General features: G+C 41.1%; 1 protein-coding gene across 1 annotated transcript in view; it reads right to left on the minus strand.

The window, feature by feature from the left end:
* Positions 1–23,998, minus strand: part of LOC140733405 (pecanex-like protein 2) — a 247,268-nt gene that overhangs the window by 89,651 nt on the left and 133,619 nt on the right. Inside the window, exons 23-24 of the mRNA XM_073056689.1 lie at positions 4,671–4,779; positions 255–384 (exon numbers count right to left, since the gene is read on the minus strand). Coding sequence (XP_072912790.1) covers positions 255–384; positions 4,671–4,779 — 239 coding nt within the window. The remainder of the gene's footprint in view (positions 1–254; positions 385–4,670; positions 4,780–23,998) is intronic.

Here is a 23,998-nt window from a genome sequence, read left to right on the forward strand (position 1 = left end):
CCTCTGTTATTGATTCTCATATCCACATTTATAATAGAATTCTCCATGTAAAACCACATAGAGACTCACAAGAATCGCAGCATGATTTATTTATTTTTAAATATTTATTTCTCATTGTAATTTTTAGCATTTTATGTATTGCATTTGCTGCTGCAAAACAAATTTCACAACATATGTCAGTGTCATTGATTCTGATGTGACAAGGAAGGATATTTCTACTTTAGCCTCAAGCAAAAAGAAATGCAGCCACTTACTTGTAATTCTTTTCCCAGAACTTCACTGGCCTGACATAGGATGTAATGAAAATGGCACTTCCAAGGAATGGAGCAAGAGGAGTAGAAAAGAGTGAAGACACGAGGGCCTGGGTGAAAAGCATAGCTGAATCTGAAAAGGTGCGGTTAAGGAATCGATTTCATGCTTCCTATGAAAGTGATACAGACATTTAAATCACTACACACCAGCAAATTGAATGATCAGAGCATTGGTGACTTAGTACATTGCTGCATTTCAACCCTGGCCGAACATGAAAATCCAAATTCTAAGCAGAGGAGTTTTTAAAGGTTAACCTACAACCATCTTTGCTATAAGCTCCCTGATCAAAGTGACAAGACTTTCTAACAAGTTCAAACCTTGCCTCTGAGTACAAGGCATTGTGTTCAAACCTCTTTACAAAATTCTGAGCAGTAAATCCAGGCTGGCATTTTAGTGGAAATACTGAGGGCATGGAACACTGTTAAGAGAAAAGTTTATATCAAGGATTTTCAGTGCTCTTGTGTGGATGCAAAGAAGAGCATTTCAATGAAAAACATTGAATATGAGGTGTAACTGTTCATATTTCATCTGGTAGCCTCCAACCTGATGACATGTACATTGATATCTCTAATGTCCAGTAATATCTCCCTTCTCCCCCTCTCTTTTCCCATTTCTGCTTCACTCTTACCCCTATTCTTTTTCTCAACTGCCCATCACCTCCCTTTCTCCCATGGTCCACTATCCTCTCCTATCAGATTCCTTCTTCTTCAGCACTTTATTTCTTCTACCTATTAGCTCCGAGCTTCTCACTTCATCTCCCTTCCTCACCCATGTACCACCACCTTCTCCTGGTTTCACACCTATCAGGTGCCAGCTTGTACTCTTCTTCCCCTCCTCCCATCTTCTTATTCTGGATTCTTCCCCCTTCCTTTCTAGTCCTGATGATGGGTCTCGGCCCAAAACGTCAACTACTTATTCCGCTCCACAGATGATGTCTGACCTGCTGAGTTCCTCCAGCATTTTATGTGTGTTACTTTGAATTCCCAGCACCTCTTGTGTTTAAAATGTTTTCTAGTGCCTTGATTCATAGTTATATCTCAACCAAGCAGCTCACCATGTAGCCAATAACAATGCTCAAATTAGTTCTGTTTCTACCACAGAACGGTGACTACACTTGAAAAGCATTTTGAGTTGTTCTTATGATAGGAAGTCAGCTCCGAAGTTGTGAAAAGCACTAAATAAATGTCAGATTTCTGTTTCCTTTAGTCAGTTCTCTACCATGATTGTTACCTCTGGATGCAGCCAAGGATCTATCATTTGATCCTTTTTATCATCTTCATGGTCCCCTTTAATAAAATTACCCAAAAGTATATCAAATTTTACAAAACACTATTAACACCCAGCTTTAACTCATCAGAACCTGGCTCAACTCCACCACTGACTGCTCTCCCATCACCTAGACTTTGCAATTGCCTCTAGTTAGGAACAATGCAATAAGCTGCACTCTTCCTAACTGGAGGGTGCAACATCTGTACCCTTGGCTTGTTTTGGCACCCAAGCCTTTGATGCAGCTCTATCCTTTTCTCTGGCCACTTTGTCATCTTAGTAAGACCATTCATGAACTGAACACTCCACTTGGGTCTGAAATGAGAGTAATGGTCATCAAAAGGTAACATAGGTTGGATCTGGAGATGATATTGTCCAGAAGGTTCTTTGGAATGAGGTGTATATCTTGTGGTTACGACTGTTTTATTAGGTGTTAGTAATAAAAAAACCTGTATTGTAGGTACAAAAGAACCAAAGAAGGACAAGGACAAAAAAAATTCTTGTTTGTCTTTATACTGACAACTAGCTCAAACTAGACAGATAAGAAAATTCCTTTAGTAAGAATAGCCTACGAGACAGTTTGATAAATGATGGTGTGACGTAGGCTTGCAGACAAAGAAATTACAAAAATACAGAAACAGCTATACTACATATTACTGAAGATCCACTGACCGACTGCAGGCAAACAGATGAATATACAAATTTACAAGCAAGCATAAAAAGTTCAACTACAAGAAAAATGATCATTTAGACCACAATCCAACAGTAGAGGTGTGAGTTTCAGAGCAGGATGTACTGAGGCAGGGATGGGTCCATTATAGGAAGGGTGTCGAGTATTTACTGAGGGTGCAGAAGAGGCTTTTCCTGTTGATATTTGCCATTGCTAAAATGTGGCGACATCCCTCCAAAGGCTTGGAGCTTTTAGAGTGTTGCTCAGAGAAAGTACTTAAAGCTCACAGCTGAGAATCTCGCAGTAGATGCTGCCTGACCTGTCTAGTTCCTCCAGCATTCTGTGCATGTTACCTATAAAGCTCATTGCCCTTCAGTATCAGAGACCAACAAGGGAGGAGTCTGTCAATACCTTTGACGGCAGAATATTCCCTGATACTGCTCGTTTAACTGCTCAATGCTCCCTTAAACTGACTGCATCACCCTGGATTATGGCTTTTTAGAGATACTACACCATAACAGGCCCAACTTCACAGCATGATTCACTGATTTCTATAACCTGATAATCTCTCCCCCTCCTCTTCTCTCATTTTCCATTCTGGCTTCTTTCTTACCCTTTCCCTTCTCCTCACCTCCCTCTGGTGCCCCTCTTCCTTCTGTTTCTTCCATGGCCCACTCTCCTCTCCTTTCAGGTCCTTCTTTCTTCAGTGCTTTACCTCTTCTACCTATAACCCAGCTCCTCACTTCACCCCCTCCCACCCACCTTCCACCTCACTTGGTCTCACTGATCACCTATCAGGTTGTACTCTTTTTTATTCTGGCTTCTGCCTCCTTCCTTTCCAATCCTGATAAAGGGTCTGGCCTGAAACATTAACCGTGTATTACTCCCTCCACCCCCCCATACATGCTGCCTGATCTGCTCAGTTCCTTGGGCATTTTGCATGTGTTGATTTGCACTTGCAGAATCTCTTGTGTCTATGTTCAGGCCCTTCCTGCTCAAATAAAACCATGCGACCAATTAACCTACAAACCTATACGTCTTTGGAATGTGAGAGGGAACTGGAGTACCCGGAGGAAACCCATGCAGACATAGGGAGAACATACAAACTCCTTACAGACAGCAGTAGAATTGAACCTGCGATGCTGGTGCTATAATAGCATTATGCTAACAGCTATGCTACTGCACTGTCTGATTATATGTCATGTGTCGTATAATCCCTGACTACAGGCTGAACCAAGAACCTTTTCACTCAGAAAAAAGACTCCTACTCAGTGAGCCAAATTCCTAGCTTTGATATAACATACTGGATAAATCCGGGATCCAGGAATGCATACCCATAATTCCTTGAAAGTGGTGTTACAGGTAGATAGGGTCGTAAAGAGAGATTTTGGCACACTGGCCTTCATAAATCAAAATACTGAGTAGAGGAGTTGGGATGTTGTAAATGATGTTGGTGAGGCCTAATTTGGAGCATTGTGTACAGTTCTGGTCACCTATGTACAGGAAAGATATCAATAAAATTGAAAGAGTACTGAGAAAATATGCATTATTCAAAATTATGAAGGTATAGATTGGATAAATGCAAGCAGGCTTTTTCTACTGCACTTGGGTGAGACTAGAACCAGAGGTCATGTGTTAAGGGTGAAAGGTGAAATATTTAAGGGGAACACAAGGAGGAAATTCTTCACTTAGAGGGTGATGAGAGTGTGGAATGTGCTTCCAGCGGAAGTGGTGGATGTGGGTTCAGTTTCAACAGTCAAGGGAAGTTTGGGTAAGTACATGAATGGGAGGGTTATGAAGCATTATGGTCCGGGTGCAGGTTGATGGGACTAGGCAAAATAACAGTTCACCACGGACGATATGCGCAGTAAGACCTGTTTCTGTGCTGTAGTCTTCTATGACTCTATTACTTTAAAACCAGGGCACTCTGTAAATAGAATCAATTCATTGAAGGGAATGAACTGTCAGAGAGGCAGCACTGCAAAAGTGCTACACTGCTGCAGGACATAGGATGGTACCACTGTCAGAGGTACAGGATGGAGGGAAGCGCAATCTTAGGATTACCACCACTGATAGAAGCTTCACTGTCACAATTGCCACTTTTGACATGACATGTTAAACTGACACTGCCCAAATACACCCTTGCGATCAATGAACTTACAAACTCAAACGTATTTGGAATGTGGGAAGAAACCAGATCACCCTGATAAAGGGTCTAGATGATGGCCAGTCCTGATGAAGAGTCTCAGCCCAAAACGTTCCTCTCCATAGATGCTACCAAACTTACTGAGTTCCTCCAGCATTTTGTCTGACTGAAGCTGACACCTGTCCATCACAATAATAAAAATCCATTCCAATATTTTGAATCTTTGAGTAAATTCCTATGCAAGTTGAGCTCCTCAAACTGGATTCTAAAGGATACGAGGCACAGCAAAGGGCTGGGCAAAAGCATGGAAGGCTGAGCCCCATGCAATCTGCCAAGGGGCAGTGTAGGTCAAAATAAACTGCAATTTGTGTTGTAAGTCCCACAGCTGCACAAGAAAAGAAAGTATGTGTTAAAATTTTGCAAATATCACTGCAAACTGATATAATTTAGAACAAAACTAGTTAAAACCCATCAAAGCATCCTGTAAATTGTTATGTTCCCTATAGAACATTAAAATATAATTATATAAGCATTATAAGTTAAATTATGTAAGCTTTATTAGTAAAACAGCTAAAACCTATTGTCACTTCTTAAAATCTAAAGAGACAAAAGAAGTCTAAAGAGATAACTGAAAGGATCAGATGATAGTGGTTGACACAGCAGATGAGATTGTTCAGCCCCTGTGCAATTCCTTTGATACTACATCCTCTTATTTGACACTCTTGAGTGTAAATTCACACCAAAGCAGCTCTAAATTTTCTCTTGGCTTGAAATTTGTTATTAAAGATTAGCTTTATTTGTCACGTGAACATCGAAACGTACAGTGAAATTCTTTGTTTTGCCTCAAATCAAATCAGTGAAGATAGTGCTGGGCTGCCCTCAAGTGTGCCAGCCCTGATGCCAATAAAATATGCCCACAATTCACTAACCCTAACCCATAAGTCTTTGGAATGTAGCAGTAAACTGGAACACCCACAGGAAACCCACGCGGTCACGGGGACAACATCCAAACTCCTTACAGTGGCAGGAATCTAGCTGGCTGCTAGAAATTGTTGCACCAACCACTACGCTTCAGTGCCACCACGTTAGGGAGGCTTTATTCACGTTTATAAAACTTTAAAAGTTTTATAGCTTGTGTGTATTTATTTCCAATTCTAGCAATGTTGTAGCTTCACAGTTTAAACTAGTTTCTCACTTCATAGGAGATCCCTTGTGATTAAGAATGACCTATTTCTATCACTTCTGTGTGCTGTGAAATGAATGATGAGGCCAATGTGGGATCCACAGACTCTTCTACAGGCCCGTCCCTCCACATACCCATCCAAGTGTTTCTTAAATCCTATGATGTCTGCCTTGTTACGTACTTGTGATGTGACAGTGGTACCCTTGTCACGTGACTGGAGTTGAAGTTATACTGGACTTGAGGTAATGGTCTTGTGATGGTGGAGTGACGTCATTTTCCCGCCAGTAGAGGTCATGTGACAGGTTTTTTTTTACAGGTTATAAAAGGAAGACCCACCCTGTCAGGTGGGGCAGTTCGTGGCTGGATTTGCCAAGCTGACTTCATGCCACTGCGTGATTTAATGTGATGACGCAGTTTAGTTGAAAGATGAAGTTTTATCTAATGCCTAAAGTTTAAAAGGTCATTGCCAGCAGTTTCTTTACAATACTGCTAGTGGAGAGTGAATATCGGAGTTCGGAAGTTAAAGATCGAGGAGAATCGATTTTCGACGGTGGATTGGGTTCGACCTTGTGTGATCCTCATTGGGAAGGATTTCGTTGACTATTCTTGTGTTAATCCCTGGGTTGACCAGAAAGGATTTGAGAATAGTGTGGAAGGAAAGGTCAGTGCCTTTAAACCATTACGTTTCATAACATTCTACGTGGGAAGAGTTCGACGCAGGGGATCGAAGGAGAACGACGTGGAAGAGAATTTAAATCGCCTTAAAAAGTCTCTCCTTTTAAATGGACTGAGCATTTTGAACTTTTGGCAATATCGCTTTAAACAACTGTTTTTGCAACATCGCTTTAAGAACTGTTTGAAGCTGCATCGCTTTAAGAGCTGTTTTCCGGTTACGTTAGTGTTTGTTTACTTTTGGGGGGTTTGTTTTCAGTGTTTAATAAACGTGTTATTTGTTATAAAAACCCTTGCCTAACTCACATATATTTATTGTTGCCGGAATACGTAACAGCCTCAACCACTTCTTCTGGCAGCTTGTTCCATACACACACCATTCTCTGCATGAGAGACTATCCTCTCAGATCTCTTTTAAATCTTTTCCTTATCACCCTGATTCTATACTCTAGCTTCTGACTTTCCCACCCTGAGACTGTTACTAGTTCGAGTTTAATTATCATTCAGTCATACATATGTATATCTATTTTAAGCCTGCCTCTCATAATTTTAAACAGTTCTACAAAATCACCCATCATTCTCCTGCGTTCCAAGGAATAAAGACCAAAACGAGCCAACCTCTCTCTATAGCTCAGGCTCTTTAGTCCTGCCAACATCCTCCTAAATCTCTTCTAAATCCTTTCCAGTTTAGACCACATTTGGAGAATTGTGTTCAGTTCTGGTCATCTCATTATAGGAAGGATGTGGAAGCTTTAGAAAGGATACAGAGAAGATTTACCAGTATGCTGTCTGGATTGGAGAGTATGTCTTATGAGAATAGATTGAGCAAGCTCGAGGTTTTTTCTTTAGAGAGAAAGAGGATGAGAGCTGGCTTAATAGAGGTATAGAAGGTGATAAGAGGCATAGATCAAGTGAACAGCCAGCCTTTTTCCCTTGGTGGGGGGAATGGCTAATATGAGAAGTCATCATTTTAAGGTGACTGGAGGAAAGTATTGGGGGGGGGATGTCAGAGGTAAGCAAGTTTTACACAGAATGGTAGGTGCGTGGAATGTGCTGCCAGGGTGGTAGATGCAGATACTTCAGGGGCATTTAAGAAACTCTTCATTAGGCATATTTGCGGCTCGAAGGGCCTGTACTGTGCTGCATTATTCTATGTTCCATAACCATCTACACCAGCCTACCATACAGGACATAGTCAAAGTTCTTGCTAACTCTTGTTGGGATTTGAAGATGAACCGACTTAGCCCTTGCCATTTACACCATGAAACAGACAGTGTGTACAGCAGCAATGTCCGGCAAGTGCACAGCACCGCAAGGCTTTACCAAAGGCTACAGGGTGGGCTAAATGATGCCTACTGTAACTTGGGTAACATACATTTAAGTAAAGTAATAATAAGGAATACTGGAGGTTAGATAGAGGAGAATTATTTCCTCTGACAGCAACCTTGCATTCAATGTCAGTAAGACCTAAGAATTGACTGTGGTCTTCAGGAAGGGGAAATTACGAAAACATACATCAGTCCTCATCAAGGGGTTAGTGGTGGAAAGAGTGAGCAGTTTTAAGTTCCTGGGCGTCAACATCTCAAGAGGATCTATCCTGGGTTCAACATACTGATACCATTATGAAGAAGGCAAATCAGTGGCAATACTTCATTAGGAGTTCAAGGAGATTTGATATGTCACCAAAGACTCTTAGTAAATTTCAACAGATGTATGAAGGAGAGCATTTTGAGAAGTTGCATCATCATCTTTTATGAAGGTTCAAATGCATTGGATTAGAAGAGGCCGTTGAGGATTGTAGACTCAGCAAGATAATTTGTTATGTATTGCACTGTACTGCTGTCACAAAACAACAAATTTTATGACACATTCTGATTCAAGACAAACACAATCTTAATATCAAGGTCACTTAGTATTAAAACAGTTTTCCACAAAAAAAAAACTGGTGGAAATCTTGAACACTCTCTTCCCTAAGAATTTCAGGACTGAGATTGATTAATTATTTATTGGGTAAAGATATTAAGGAATGTGGAAGGCAGATAGGTAGATGGGATGAATGAGCAGATCAGCAGTGAATGGAGCAGGCTGTTCAGTAGTTTCAAGCATTTATGATGGGTATAGATAGGGTAAATGTAATCAGGCTTTTTCCACTGAGGTTTGGTGAAACAAGAACTAGAGGTCATAGATAAGGGTAAAAGATGAAATGTTTTAGGGAAACATGGAGAGGAACTTCTTCACTCAGAAAGTGGTGGGAGTGTCAAATGAGCTGCCAGCTAAAGTAGGTTGCAGTTTCGATTTCAACATTTAAGAGAAATTTCGATAGGTATGTGGATGGGAAGGGTATGAAGGTCCAAGGGCCTGGTGCAGGTCAATGAGTCTAGACAGATTAATAGTTCAACATGCACTAGATCAGCCAAAGGATCTGTTTCTGTGTTGTAATGTTCTATCCCTATTTGGGTCATCTTGGGAATGCATAAAGATCTGAAATTGTTCTGGGATATTTCAATCTTGGCTGACCTACCTACATTCTGTTCTCACAGCTCCTGTCACTGGGAAACAATTATGCATCTTTAGCCTGCATTTTTTTTAGTTTCACTAAAACGCCAAATTAAATCTTTGCTACAGCCTTCACACAGTTTTTAACTCGCACACCAAAGATAGAAAGTGAAGCAGTGATCTGAATTCTAATTATTTTTAAAGTTAAAGTTTCCTTGTTTATTAGGGAAGATTTTTTTTCTGCTAAAGGCTCAAAAATAAAAGTGCTTTAAGAATTTCATCTGGGCCCTTCAATTGTTTCTTTACTCATTCTATTACTATGTATGCTATTCTGTCTTGACCCATCATTCCAAAATTAAATACTTTTGAAGCTTTGGAGAGGGTGCAGATGAGGTTTACCAGGATATTGCATGGAAAAGAGAGCATGTGCTATAAGAGGCACACAGTATCTTTTTCCCTGGGTTGAGATATCTAATACCAGAGGCCATGTATTTAAGCTAAGAGAGGGCACTTTCAAAGGAGATGCGAGGTGCATTTTTTTTTTTACTCAACAGTGTGGTGGGTGCCTGGAATTCACTGCCTAGGGTACTGGTAGAGGCTGATACATTAAGGATTTTAAAGAAATGTTTAGATAGGCACATGAATGAGAGGAAAATGGAGGAATATGCACATTTTGTAGGCAGAGGTAAGTCTAGTTAGCCATTTGATTACTTATTGAATTGGTTTGGCATAACTTTGTGGGCCGAAGAGCTATATTCTTATGCTGTACTCTTCCATGTTCTACTGCTGTAATATAAATAAAACCATGATTACATAAGATTACAAAATAACATAGCGATAAAAATCAGTCAAACTGTTTTTGACTGAGGGAATAGCTGAGGGATAAAGTTTGACTGAGAACAATGGTAATTCTGCCATGGACGGTCCCAAGCCCAGCTGTGAAAGGAGGAGGGTTGGGCATGGGTCCAGCAACTCCATCCAGTAAAAGCACAGAGCTACAAAAACACTGACAGAATTGTTCACGAGAATTATTCTGAAAATGAAAGGGTTAACATTTAAGGAGTGTTTGATGGCTCTGGGCCTGTACTCGCTGGGGTTTAGAAGAATGCAAGGGGAGGGGATCTCATTGAAACCCATCGAATATTAAACGGCCTAGATAGATAGGATGTGGGTAACGATATTTCCTATAGTGGATGAGTCTGGGACCAAAGGGCTAAGCCTCAGAATAGAAGAAAGTCCATTAGAACAGAAATGAGGAGTAATTTCTTTAGCTGGAGGATAACGAATCTGTGGAATTCATAGCCACGGACAGGTAGCCAAGTCATTGATTATATTAAAGTGGGGATTGATACGTTCTTGATCAGTCAGGGTGTCAAAGATTACGAGGAGAAGGCAGGGGAATGGGATTGAGGGAGATAATAAATCAGTCAAGATGGAATGGCCAAGGTGGAATTAGGCCATTCAGCCCATGCTTCATTAGGAGTTTGAAGAGATTTGGTATGTTAACAAATACACTCAAAAACCTCTATAGATGTACTGTGAAGAGCATTCGGAAAGGCTGCATCACTGTCTGGTGGGGGCAGGGGGAGCTACTGCACAAGACCAAAAGAAGCTGCAGAGGGTCGTAAATTTAGTCCACTCCATCTTGGATACTAGCCTACAAAGAACGCAGGACATCTTCAAGGAGCGGTGTCTTAGTGTGGTGAACCACATATACCTGTCTGGCCACGCCCCCCCCGCTGACTACTCCTGTGGCTCCTCCCACAGACCCCAGTATAAAGGCGATTGAGGCCTGAGCCCTGCCCTCAGTCTCCAGGATGTAGTATGGTGGTCAATTGCTGCTTGTTCTTTCTTCCAGTCAATAAAAGCCGCTATCTTGCCTCACGTCTCAGAGAGTTATTGATGGTGCATCACTCAGAAAGGCAGCATCCATTCTTAAGGACTTCTAGCACCCACAGCATGCCCTTTTCTCACTGCTGCTATCGAGTAGGAGGTACAGAAGCCTGCAGGCACACACTCAGCGATTCAGGAACAACTTCTTCCCCTCTGCCATCCGATTCCTAAATGGACATTGAATCTTTGGATACTCCTTCACTTTTTTAATATGTAGTATTTCTGTTTTTTTGCACAGTTTTTAATCTATTCAATATACGTATACAGTACTGCAATTTATTTATTTATTTATTATTATTTTATTTTGTTTTTTTCCCCTCTATATTATGTATTGCATTGTACTGCTGCTGCTAAGTTAACAAATTTCACGTCACATGCCGGTGATAATAAACCTGATTCTGATTCATTCAGTCTTTTCCTATGTCTTATGGCCAACAGAAGCTCCAAAGACCTCATCACTGGGACAGGAAGGATACATATAAAGATAGACCTCACTTAGGGACAACTTAGAAGAGGAAGAGGGGAACAATGGTGAGAACTTCCCTGCTCACCTTCAAGTACCATATGAGAGGTTGCCAAAGAGAATTAACTACAAAAGGAAAAGATCAAAGTAATGTGCAGCATTTTTTAATTTTTAATTTACTAGAGAATCAAAGCAAGTTTGACTAACAAATTCAAGGGCTTATAGTGATCTGTCTTCTAAAGAACTGAAGACCAAATGGAAGCTTATTATTACAAGGCTTGTTGGTGCAGCTGAGCAGAAGATGCTTGTGGGGGAGAGCAGTACTGTGGGCGATAACTGTAAGGCAGTCATTAATAAATCAAATAATAAATTCTCATGAAACTGCTTAGTAAGTGATGAGTATATTGAGCTTACAGTTACATAATATGGTGGAAGCAAACAGTTTAAATGCATGTAAAGGAAACGAGGCTAATGTCCAGACAGCAGACTTAAGTAGATCATAAGCACTAGTGTTGAACACTACAGCACAAAAGCAAGCCCTTTGGCCCATCTGGTCCGTGCCAAACTATTAATCTGCTTAGTCCCATCGACCTGCATCCAGACAATTACCATAAAGTTTACCCAATAACGGTGATCTTTATCTAATCTTTAAATGAAAAATAGGTCTTGGGTATTTTTAAGCACAGTGATTGTCAGGTTGGGTGGGGATGGTTAGTTGATAATTTCAAGACACTGAAACACACTCAGTAGCCACTATAATAGATAAATCAGTACACTTGCTCCTTAATACAACTAACTAATCAACCAATCGTGTTAGCAACTCTATACATAAAACACGTAGACATAGTCAAGGGGTTCAGTTGTTGTTCAGACCAAACATCAGAATGGGGAAGAAATGTGATCTAAGTGACTTTGACCATGGAATGATTGTTGGTGCCAGATGGGGTGTTTTGAGTATCTCAGAAACTGCTGATCTCCTGGGATTTTCACGCACAACAGTCTTTAGAGTTTACAGAAACTGGTGCAAAAAACAAACAAAAAAAACAATGACAGGAAGTTATGTGGTGAAACAATTGGGGAGTTCAGAGGAGAATGACCAGACTGGTTCAAGCTGACAAGAAATTGACAGTAACTCAAATAACTACACTTTACCACAGTGGTGTGCAGAAGAGCATCTCTGAACACACATAATGTTGAACCTTGAAGTGAAGTGAATGTTATAGCAGCAGAAGACCATGAACATCGACTCAGTGGCCACTGAGTATATGTTTCAATGTGCATATGACAAATAAATCTAACCTTTATCTTAAAAAACATCAATTTACACAGAAAATCCCATTCAGTTTTCTAATGAATCATCAAAGTGCATTTCCATGTATGTTTTAATGCATATGTGACAAATAAAAGGTCATCTTTATCATAACTTTGAATAAAAATAAGTCTTGGATTTTTTTAAGCATAATGATTGACAGGTTAATGTTTCAGTGCTTGCAACGGAGATGGGGCAGGGTGGAGGTGGGTGGGCTGTCAGTTGAAAATTTCAATACTATTAAATACATTTTTCTTGGTTAAGATTATCAAGAGAGGGGGAAGGAAAATTGAGAAATGTATTTATAATGCACATCACCCATGGTCTGAGTAGTGGAACAGGGTTGAGGAACTGAATGTTTCAGTCCTGCACAACACGCAGAGCCCCACTGTTGATGACATGTGAAGGACACTTTGGAACAGTTAGAAAGATCCCACAGACTGAAAGTGCAGCCTCATCATGTTAAGTGTCACACAGTGATCAGTACGCACCAGCTCTAAATCTCCCAAGGATTTTATTTTTAGCTTAATTGCTATCTACAGTCAGACACAAGTACAAAGATATGAAGGCTGGCCTGATGTAATTAAAACATCTGCACCCACTTTCAAAATTAAAGTCAAACTTGAGCAGCGTGCTGAGCTTTTAAGTTTGGATTTTAGTGATTGCTCGTGAACATTTCAAGTCTAAAAGCCTTTTGTTTAAGGAGCATGTGAAGGTATTTTTGCAAACATTTCTTTGGCAACAGCAGTGACTCATATTCATGTGTTACTGAAACTAATTAGCAGTTATTAAATTACTGAGATGTATGGGGTTGGGGAAACGCTTTCAGTTGCCATGGCAACCATATGGTACTGGCTTCTGAAAACTCTTAATTAAAGGTTAATTTGTAGATGATAGCTCTACAGATCAGTGCTGTGACAGAACTCATTGTGTGAACTCCCACTCCTGCATATGAAGTGGGAAGAGGAACATACTGGATCCTTTTTTATCCTTATTGCTTATCCTTATTGTGTCCCCTCAACCTTACCAATAAATCCTCAACAGATGCGGAGTAGGCACTATATGCTTTTGCGGAAGAGAGCAACTAATGTCAAATACTCTGCATTCCCAGCCGCACTACATTTTGTTCTCGCTGACTTACTGGGAGCTCTCTCGTTCCCAGTGCCTGCCTGCGGGGACCTGTGAACACAGACATCTGGATGCCGTGACAAGCAAATGATAGTGAAATACGCATATACAAATGTTCTCATGTGACTGATGATAGGTGTGGGAGTTGACAGGAAAAAAGGGTGATATTTACAGAAATATACAGTGCCTTGAAGAAGTATTCAGCCCCCAACCCTTTGTTCACGTAAATGAATATTACAACCAGGGATTTTGATCAATTTAACTTGAGAATTTTATTAGTGAATCACATACTTCTTTTTTCACAGTAGAGCCTGAAAAGACTGAAAATTGTAAAGCATGAAAAACTAAAAATTCTACAACTTAAAAGTCAGTTCAAAAGTATTCACCCTCCCTTGCTGTGTACTTGCTGCATTACCTCTCACAGCTATTACAACCAGTAGTCTTTTTGGTTCAGTGTCTATTATCTTTGTGCAACTTGATGGAACAAGATTTTCCCATTCATCCTTACAAAATTGCTCAGGCTGTGCCAGGTTAGTTGGGGAGTGGCAATGGACAGTCGTCTTGAGGTCTTGCCAGAGATGTTTGATTGCTTTAAAGTCAGGACTCTGGCTACTTGAGGTCATCAATTTTTTTAAAAATTGAAGCCACTTCGTGGTTGCTCTGTTAGTGTGATTTGGGTCGTTGTCCTGCTGGAAGATGAACTTCCTCTTCATTTAAGCTTTCTGGCAGAGGCTAGCAAGATTTTATCCAGGATCTCTGTGTTTAGCAGAATTAATCTTCCATAAATCCTTTCCAGATTTGCAGTCCCTACTGCTGAAAAGAATCCCAAAAGCATGATGACATACTTTACAGTAGGGATGGTGTTACCTGGCTGATGCACGATATTAGATTTACGCCATACGCACTGCTTAGTGTTGAGGCCAAAAAGTTTCACTTTGGTATCATCCAACCACAAGACCTTGTTTCACATCTTTACAGTAACTTCAAGGTGACACTTTGCAAAGGCTTCACGTCGGGGATATTTTTTTTAAATAGCATGTCTGACATAAATCTAATACAGTGCATCATCTTCATGCTTTACAATTTTCCCTATTTTTTCACTCTGTGAAAAAAGGAGCATATGATTCACAAATAAAAATTCTCAGTTAAATTGATCAAAATCCCTGGTTGTGATACTCATTTACATAAGGCTGGGAGCTGAATACTTTTTCAAGGCACTGTTTGCACTCTTTTAGAAAAACTAAAGGGAAAGCTAATAACAAATCAAATATGAAAAAATAAATGGCAAAGTAAGAGCTACTAATGAATAAAATGACATATTTCAGAGCTTTAACATATGCAAAATTGGTATCATACTGAATTTATCAGAATCAGGTTTAACATCTAGCATATGTCATGAAATTTGATGTTTGGCGGTACAGAAGGAGAGCAAAAATAGTGAGGGGATGTTCATGGGTGGGTTCACTGTCTATTCAGAAATCTGGTGGCGGAGGGGAAGAAGCTGCTCCTAAAACTTTGAGTGTGTGACTTCAGTTACCTGTACCTCCTCAATGGTAGTAATGAGAAGAGGGTACGTCCTGGGGATAGGAGTCCTTATTGCTGGATGCCACATTTTGAGGCATCACTTTTTGAAGATGTTATCCGTGTTGGGGAGGCTAATGCCCATGATGAAGCTGCCTGAATTTCCAACCTTCTTGATTGGACAGCAGTGTAGATGCATTAGAAGCGTTCCTGCACAGGTCCAGAGCACAGCTTGAAAAAGCAGCCAGTTTTCAGTTGGAGTCTTTGATTGGACAGCAGTGCAGGCATAGTACTGCATAGTTCCTTTGCAGGTCTGGAGCGCAGTTTCAAAAACTCAGTCTCCATAAAAGAGAGGAACCGTCTAGTGGACTGGTCATTGTTAGAGTGGTAACACTTAGGCTCAATAAACCAACAAGAACAGGCAGAAGCGAGGTATGTAGGTAAGTTTACTTCTTATTTCTTTTTCTCATTAACTCTTGAAAGAATAGGGGGCATGTCAGCAGGGCCAGTGTTCTGTTCTGGGTGAGAGATGTGGGATTTCCAGGAGACTTTCAGCCTCCCTGATGGCCCTATCTACACCAGGTACATCGAGATGTAGCCCCTTAGAGACTGTGTTAGAAACTAGAGCTGCAGTTTGATGACCTTTGGCTCGTTAGGGAAAGTGAGGTGACAGACAGGAGCTACAGAGAGGCAGTCACCCCGAGGCTATGGGAGACAAATAAATGGGTGACTGTCAATACAGGGAAGGGAAAACATCAGATAGTGGAGAGAACACCTGTGGACATCTCCCTCAACAATAATTACTCCATTTTGAGTACCGTTGTGGGGTGGGGGGAATAATCTACCTGGGGAGAAGCAACAGCAGCTGTGCTTCCGGCTCTGTGGCTCAGAAGCGTAGGGAACTGAAGAGGACGGCGGCAGTAATAGAGGACTCTATAGTTAGGGGGACAGATAGCCGATTCTGTGGACATGAAAAAGAAACACAGATGGGAGTTTGCCTCCCAGGTGCCGGGGTCCGTGATGTTTCTGAACATGTCCACAATATCCTGAAAAGGGAGGGTGAGCAGCCAGAAGTCCTGGTACATATTAGTACCAATGATATAAGTAGAAAAAAGGAAGAGGTCCGGAAAACAGAATACAGGAAGTTAAAAAGGAAGTAGGACCTCGAGGGTAGTAATCTTGGGATTGCTACCTGTGCCATGCAGCAGTGAGGAGGATAGGAATAGAATGAGGTGGCAGATAAATGCGTGGCTGAGGAATTGGAGCAGGGGGCAGCGATTCAGATTTCTGGATCATTGGGACCTCTTTTGGGGTAGATGGTATCTGTGCAAAAGGGACTGGTTACACTTGAATCCAGGGGGGACCAATATCTTTGCAGGCAGGTTTGCTGAAGCTGTTGGGAGTGAACCAGTATGATACAGCTAAGGATGAGCCAGTAGGTTTACAAGTAGGTGATGGGTGTAATATTAATATAAGGAAGGACAAGCCAATTATTGGCTACAAATGCAGACAGTGCAAAGAGTTAAATTGTACTACAGAGGCAAAATTCAAAAGGGCAAAGAATGTAGGACTGAAGGTGCTGTATTTAAATACACGTAACATTTGAAATAAGGTGGATCAACTTGTGCTGCAATTAGAGACTGGTCAGTATGACATTGTGGGCATCACTGAGACGTGGCTGAAAGATCATAGTTGGGAGCATAATGTCAAAGAATACACTATGTATCGAAAGGACAGGAATGAAGACCTAGGTGGTAATATGGCTCTGTTGATAAGAAATGGAATTATGTCTTTAGAAAGAAGTGACATAGGGTCAGAGAACGTTGAATCTTTGTGGGTGGAATTAAGAAACTGCAAGTATAAACAAAAAACATGATGGGACTCAGATATAGGCCTCCAAATAGTAGCCAAGATGGAGGCAGGGTTGAGATTGCAAAGGGAGCTGGAAAAGGCATATAATAAGGGTAATGTCACAATTGTGATGGGGGATTTCAACACACAAGGGAATTGGGAAAATTGGGTTGGTGTCAGATCGCAAGGGAGGGAATTCGTTGAATGCCTACGAGATGGCTTTTTAGAGCAGCTTAAGCTTGAGCCTATTCAGGGAAAGGCTATCTTAGATTGGGTGTTGTGTAATAACCCAGATTTTATTAGGGAGCTTAAGGTAAAGGAACCCTTAGGAGACAGTGTTCAAAATATGATTGAATTCATACTTCAACTGGAGAGGAATAAGTATAAGTCACATGTATCAGTATCGCATTAGAATAAAGGGAATTATAGAGGCATGAGAGGGGAGCTTGCTTAGGTGGATTGGAGGGTGACACTAGTGTGGATGACAGCAGGACAGAGGTGGCTGAAGTTTCTGGAAATACTTCACAGGGTGCAGGAAAGATTTGTCCCACAGAAGAAGTTCTCAAATGTCAGGGGTAAGCAACTGTGGCTGACAAGGGAAGTTAAGGACTGCATAAAAGCCAAGGAAAGGGCATATAGTGTAGCAAAAGTGAATGGGAAGTTGGATGACTGGAATGTTTTTAAAATCCAACAAAAGGCAACTAAAAAGCCATAACAAGGGAAAAGATGAAATATGAGGGCAAACTAGCCAATAATATAAAGCAGGATACTATATGTTTTCTCAGTTATATAAAGAGCAAAAGGGAGGTGAGAGTTGATATTGGACCACCGGATAATGATGCTGGTGAGGTAGTAATGGGGGACAAAGAAATAGCAAATAAACTTGAGTATTTTGCATCAGCCTTTACTGAGGAACATACTAGCAGTGTACCAGAGGTCTGTGAGTGTCAAGGAGCAGGAGTGATAGCCATTGCTATTACAAAGGAAACGCTGCTCACCAAACTCCAAGGTCTTAAGGTGGATAACTCACCTGGACCAGATGGACATATTCCAGAGTTCTGAAAGAGGTTGATAAAGAGATAGCAAATGCATTGGTCATGATCTTTCAAGAATCACTTGATTCTGGCATGGTTCCAGAGGACCTGGGATACTGCAAATGTCACTCCACTCTCCACTCTTTAAGAAGGGAGGGGAAGGCAAAAGAAATTATAGGCCAGTTAGCTTATCCTCAGTGTTGGAGTCTATTATTACGGATGAAGTTTCGAGGTACTTGGAGACTAATGATAAAATAAGTCAAAGTCATCATGGTTTCTGTAAAGGGAGGTCTTGCCTGACCAATCTGTTAGAGTTCTTTGAGGAAGTAACAAGCAGGGTGGAAAAAGGAGAGGCAGTGGAAGTCATTTACTTGGATTTTCAAAAGGCTTTTGATAAGATGCTACACATGAGGCTGCTTAACAAGATAAAATCTCATGGCATTACAGGAAAATACTGACATGGATAGAGGAATGGCTGACAGGCAGGAGGCATTCCTGCCAGGAGGCATAAAAGGGGCCTTTTCTAGTTGGCTGCCAGTGACTAGTGATGGTCCTCAGGGGTCAGTATTGTGACCACTACTTTTCACACTTTTTGTCAATGATTTAGATAATGAAATTGATGGCTTTGTGGCAAGGTTTGCAAATGATACGAAGATAGGTAGAGGGGTAGGTAGTGCTGAGGAAGCAATGTGATTACAGAAGAACCTAGACAAGTTGGAAGAATGGGCAAAAAAGTGGCAGATGGAATACAGTGTTGGGAAATGTATGATAATGCTTTTTGGTAAAAGGAACAAAAGTGCAGACTATCATCTAAATGGGGAGAAAATTCAAATATCAGAGATGTAAAGGGACCTAGGAGTCCATGTGCAAGACTTCCAGAAGGTTAATTTACAGGTTGAATCTGTAGTAAAGAGGCTAAAGTTGGCATTCATTTCAAGGAGAACACAATAATAAAACAAGGAGATAATGCCGAGATTTTATAAGACACTAGTCAGGCCACACTTGGAGTATTGTCAATAGTTTTGGGCCCCATATTTCAGAAGAGATGTGTTGTCATTAGAGAGAGTCCATTAGAGAGGTTCACAAGGATGATTCTAGGAATGTAGTGATTAACATATGAGGAGCATTTGGCATCTTTGGGCCTATACACTGGAATTTAGAAGAATGCGGGCGGAGGTGGGGTTCTTATTGAAACCTACTGAACGTTGTAAGGACTAGATAGGGTGGATGTGGAGAGGATGGCGGGGGGGGGGGGGGGGGGTTATCCAGAACTAGAGGGCACAGCCTTAAGACTGAGGAGCAACCTTTTAGAACAAAGGTAAGGAGGAATTTGTTTAGCCAGAAAGTAGTAAGTCTGTGGACTTATTTCCTGATCGGTCAGGGCATCAAAGGTTATGGCGAGAAGGCAGATGTATGGGTTTTAGTGGGATTCAGGATCAGCCATGATGGAATGGCAAAGCAGACTCAATGAGCTGAATGGCCTAATTCTGTTCCTATGTCTTATGGTCTTCTGCAGCCTTTTCCATTTGATCCTGTGCAGTTGTCCCTCTGTACCAGGTGGTAAAGCAACTAGTTAGAATGCTCTCCACGGTACATCTGCAGTAATTTGCAGGAGACTCTTGTAACATACCAAATCTCTTCAAACTCCTAATGAAATATAGCCATTGTCGTGCTTCTCATTTACTATCTTAACCTGTACATCCCACTTGTCTTTCCCATCTACAAATCCTAAATTGGTTTCATTGCTAATGGGGCAGAAAATGACTTGCACCAGAGTAGAATCGATAATTCGTCTTATGAATATAGCCAGCACAAAGTTAAGCATCGAGTGCATGTAGATGTGAACTCGGTGTGAGGCATTCACTGTGCACCATTTAATTTATTGCATGGATAACAGTTTGTTCAATTTGCTGGAGTGTCAAACATAACACTTATCCCATGAATGCACAGGAGCAGGCAACGTCCTGTTCATAATCAATTCCCCACTGAATAGCGCTCCTTCCAGAGGAGACCTGTATGCACATGTATTTCTGACATATATTTAACAAATGTACAGCACTGATAAAGGCCAGCGATACAGCCAGATTACCCTGAAAACGCCTGATCTCATCTAAGATTACGGGTTAGGATTAAGGTAAAATGCGAGCAGTGGTAAAACTATCCCTTGTGTTTGTCAATCTTGTTACTGGAAATTCTAAGTCACTAGACCCTGCAACCTGGTTCAATTCCACTTGCCTTTCTTGGAATCAGTCTTTATCAATCATTTATCTTATTAAGAGTGAGAGGGGGCTTTTGGTATTAGGTGGATGCTAAGCAGGCTCAGGCCTGGTTTAAAGATTAGCATTATTTACCTAACTTTCGCTTATATTACTGGGCAGCTAATATACGTTGTGCTGCCTTCTGGTCTTTCTTCCACGGTCAACCTGAGTGCCCTAACTGGGTGGCAATGGAGTTGAGCTCCACTAAAGAATTATCTATATCTGCACTTCTTGGCTCTGCACTCCCTAGCAGTCTGCCCAGATCAATAGCTAATCCTCTGGTTAGACACACTTTGCATATATGGGCTCAGTTCAGGAAATACTATGGTTTCCAAGGGTTTTCCATTTCTAGCCCTGTCGCACACAATCACCTTTTTTTACCTACCACGTTCGATTCAGCATTCCATGTTTGGTACAGGAAGGGCATTAGACATTTTGAAGATCTCTTCATTGATAACCGCTTTGCTTCTTTTCAACAGCTCTCTGTTAAGTTCAACCTGCCTAATGCTCACTTTTTCAGATATCTTCAAATCCGACACTTCACTGCTCCTTTAATTCCTAACTTTCCTGAAATGCCTGCGAAAAATGCTATGGACCTATTTCTCTCCATTAATCCACTAGGTAAAGGTTTAATTTCAATTATCCAAGATAAACTAGCAGCCTTACGACGGGCCCTTGTGGATAAAATTAAAATGGCCTGGGAGCAGGATTTAAATATCACCTTATCCGAGGAGAGCTGGGACTCAGTTCTCAAGTCGGTTAACTCAACCTCTCTTTGTGCTCGCCATTGTCTCTTACAGTTTAAGATTGTTCATAGAGCCCATATGTCTAAATCTAAACTATCTCGATTCTACCCTGGCATTAGTCCGCTCTGTGATAAATGCAAGAGGGGCGTGGCCTCTCTCATCCATATGTACTGGCTCTGTCCTAGCTTGGAGAAATTCTGGAAAGATGTCTTCTCTACACTATCGGGTATTCTGAATCAGCACCTAGAACCTAACCCCTTAATTGCTCTGTTCGGTTTTTGGGGCGAGACAGATTTATGTCTGGGTCCGACCAAATGCCGAATACTATCCTTTGCCTCTCTCCTGGCGAGACGCTTGATCCTCCTTAGATGGAGAGATGTTGCCCCGCCCACTCATGCGCAATGGCTTAACGACATTATGGCCTGCTTGGACCTCGAAAAAATTCATTATTCAGTTCTTAATTCGGATTTAAAGTTCCATAAGGTCTGGGGGCCTTTTATCGAGTACCGTACTTTCATAACCTTCCTCTTGACTAGGGTTTTTTTTCTTTTCGGTCCTTTGCTTTCAGCTCCCTTTTTTTTTCTGGTAGTAGGCATTATTATCCTCTGTTGCTAAGTGTATTCACAGTCTGGGAGTTTGACTGTCCGGACTTATACTCTCTATATTGTGTGGTGGTTGGTCTGGAATTGTTGTTTTTTTTTTTCTTGTGTTGTGGGGTTTGGGGAGGACACTAAGCTCACTTGTCTTTAATTTAGGTGCTTTTTTGTTAAATTCTCTTCCCTTGTAGCATATTGTTATTGTATGCTTAACCTTGCTCTGTATTAATGCTCCTCACTGGGATTTGGGGTTTTTAATTTTGTAAAATGTTTTGAAAAACTAATAAAAAATCAATGAAGAAAAAGATTAGCATTATTTGTCACGTACATCAAAACATATACCGATATGCAACAAATCAAATCAGTGAGGATGTGCTGGGCAGCCCGTAAGTATTGTAGTCCTTCTGGCACCAAATTAGCATGCCTACAACTGAAACTGGAAAACCCAGAGGAAATCCTAGTGATCCCAAGGAGAACATGCAAATTCCTTATAGACAGCTGTGGGAATTGAACCCCAGTCTTACAGCTGGGGCTGTAAAGCATTACATTAACCAATATGCTAGGTGTTTTAGCGACAGCACCATAACCATACAGGACGAAGAGCAACATAACTACTGAGCACACACATAAGGTACTGGAGGAACTTAGCTGGTCAGGCAGCATCCACTGAAATAAATAAACAGTCAATGATTCAGGTCAAAGCCCTTCATTAGGACTGGAAAGGAAGGGGGAAGAAGCCAGAATAAGAAGGTAGGGGGAGGGGAAGTACAAGCTGGAAGCTGATAGGTGAGTGGGGGAGGAACTAAGAAGCAGGGAAGTAAGATCTAGCTACAGAGCACCAGGCTAAGGTTCTTATGCTGCATGACTGCTGTGTGATGCCGAGCTCCCTGTGAGGATGCACAGGCTCAGTATCAGTGTCAGAGTCAGTATGCAGAAACAAAGGACACTTTGGGTGCTCTCTCTATGATGTCTGTGCAGAGTAATTTACTGCCTGTAATTTCAGGAAAATAGAAATTACCGTAGAAAAACAGGTCATTTATCCTAAATGGTCAATGTCATTAATGTGATCCTTCTTTTTATCTAAAACATTTCTCAACCCTTTTATTGCTCCCTCATTCTTGAGCATCCCCAGGGCCTGCTGTAGTGCATTTACACAATTCACTTCAAAGGCAGCCTCCAGAAACAAGCTTTATAATGAATCTATCACCTTCCAGCTTGTACTCCTTCTACTCCCCCCACCTTCTTACTTTGGCTTCATCCCCTTCCTTTCCAGTCCTGTTGAAGGGTCTTGGCCCGAAAAGTGAACTGTTACTTCCTTTCTATAGATGCTCTCTGACCTGTTGAGTTCCTCCAGCATTCTGTATGTGCTACTCTGGAATTCCAGCATCTGTAAAATCTCTTGTGTTTTATATTTTCACTTCACTCACATTAAAAATATTTCTCCTGGATTCTGTACCAGCTTTATGGACTTGTGCATGAGTGAAAGCATCTCCATGGCTAAGCCTGAGAATTCTGTAATAATATTAAATCGTCCAACTTATGCAGTTAGAAAATTAATTTGCTATGGCTTTCCTGATAGGCAAACCACTGCCTCAGTAAACAAGGATTAGAAAATCTGCAGATAAGATGAATAAATTTTACCTTTTTGCTTTGTTTTGTTTTAACCAATTCTATTCCTTCTTGGGTAGGAGGATTTACAGATGTATGAAGTCACAGTGAAATCATTATCCAGTCCCTTGAGAGAGTCTGAATAAGTCGCTAAAACTCTCAGCACATTAGCACAGAGTAAGACAGAACATTTTTGATTAAATATGACAGCACGCAAAAGGAAGTACATACTTGGGAGTCTGGTGTCAGGTGAATGGTCTGTCCATTGGGATCGAATGAGTATAATTATCTTATCTTACATTACAACAGCATAAAAGGAAGCCATAATGCTTTTTCAACGACTTAATTGTCAGAGGTGGATCAGAAAGTGTGCTTTGATTGGAGTGGAGAACACTTGCGAGTCCACTTGGGTAGTCAAAGGCCCAATGTCTGCATATCTGCGTCCAAATCTGGGTTCACTTGAATACAGACTGTCTTGGGGTTGGAGGACAGTGTATGTGGGTGGGTAAGAGGGAGGAATGGTGGCTTGATTTGCAGTTGTTGTTTTGTTGCTTGTTGTGTCCTGCGTGGTTCTACTGAGCATCGTGGGCATGCTACTTTGGCACTGGAATGTGTGGCAGCACTTGTGGGCTGCTCCAAGCACACCTTTGGTGTGTTGGTTGTGAATGCAAATGACGCATTTCACTATATGTTTCGATATATACAGTACATAATAAATAAACCAATAAAGAGGTTTTATAAGACTTTGGTCAGACCGCATTTGGAATACTGTGAGTAGTTTTAGGCTCTAAATCCAAGGAAGGATGTGCTGGCACTGGAGTCCAGATTACGTTTTCGAGAATGATG

The sequence above is a fragment of the Hemitrygon akajei genome, chromosome 9 (genome assembly GCF_048418815.1).
Source record: "Hemitrygon akajei chromosome 9, sHemAka1.3, whole genome shotgun sequence".
Lineage (NCBI taxonomy): Eukaryota > Metazoa > Chordata > Chondrichthyes > Myliobatiformes > Dasyatidae > Hemitrygon > Hemitrygon akajei.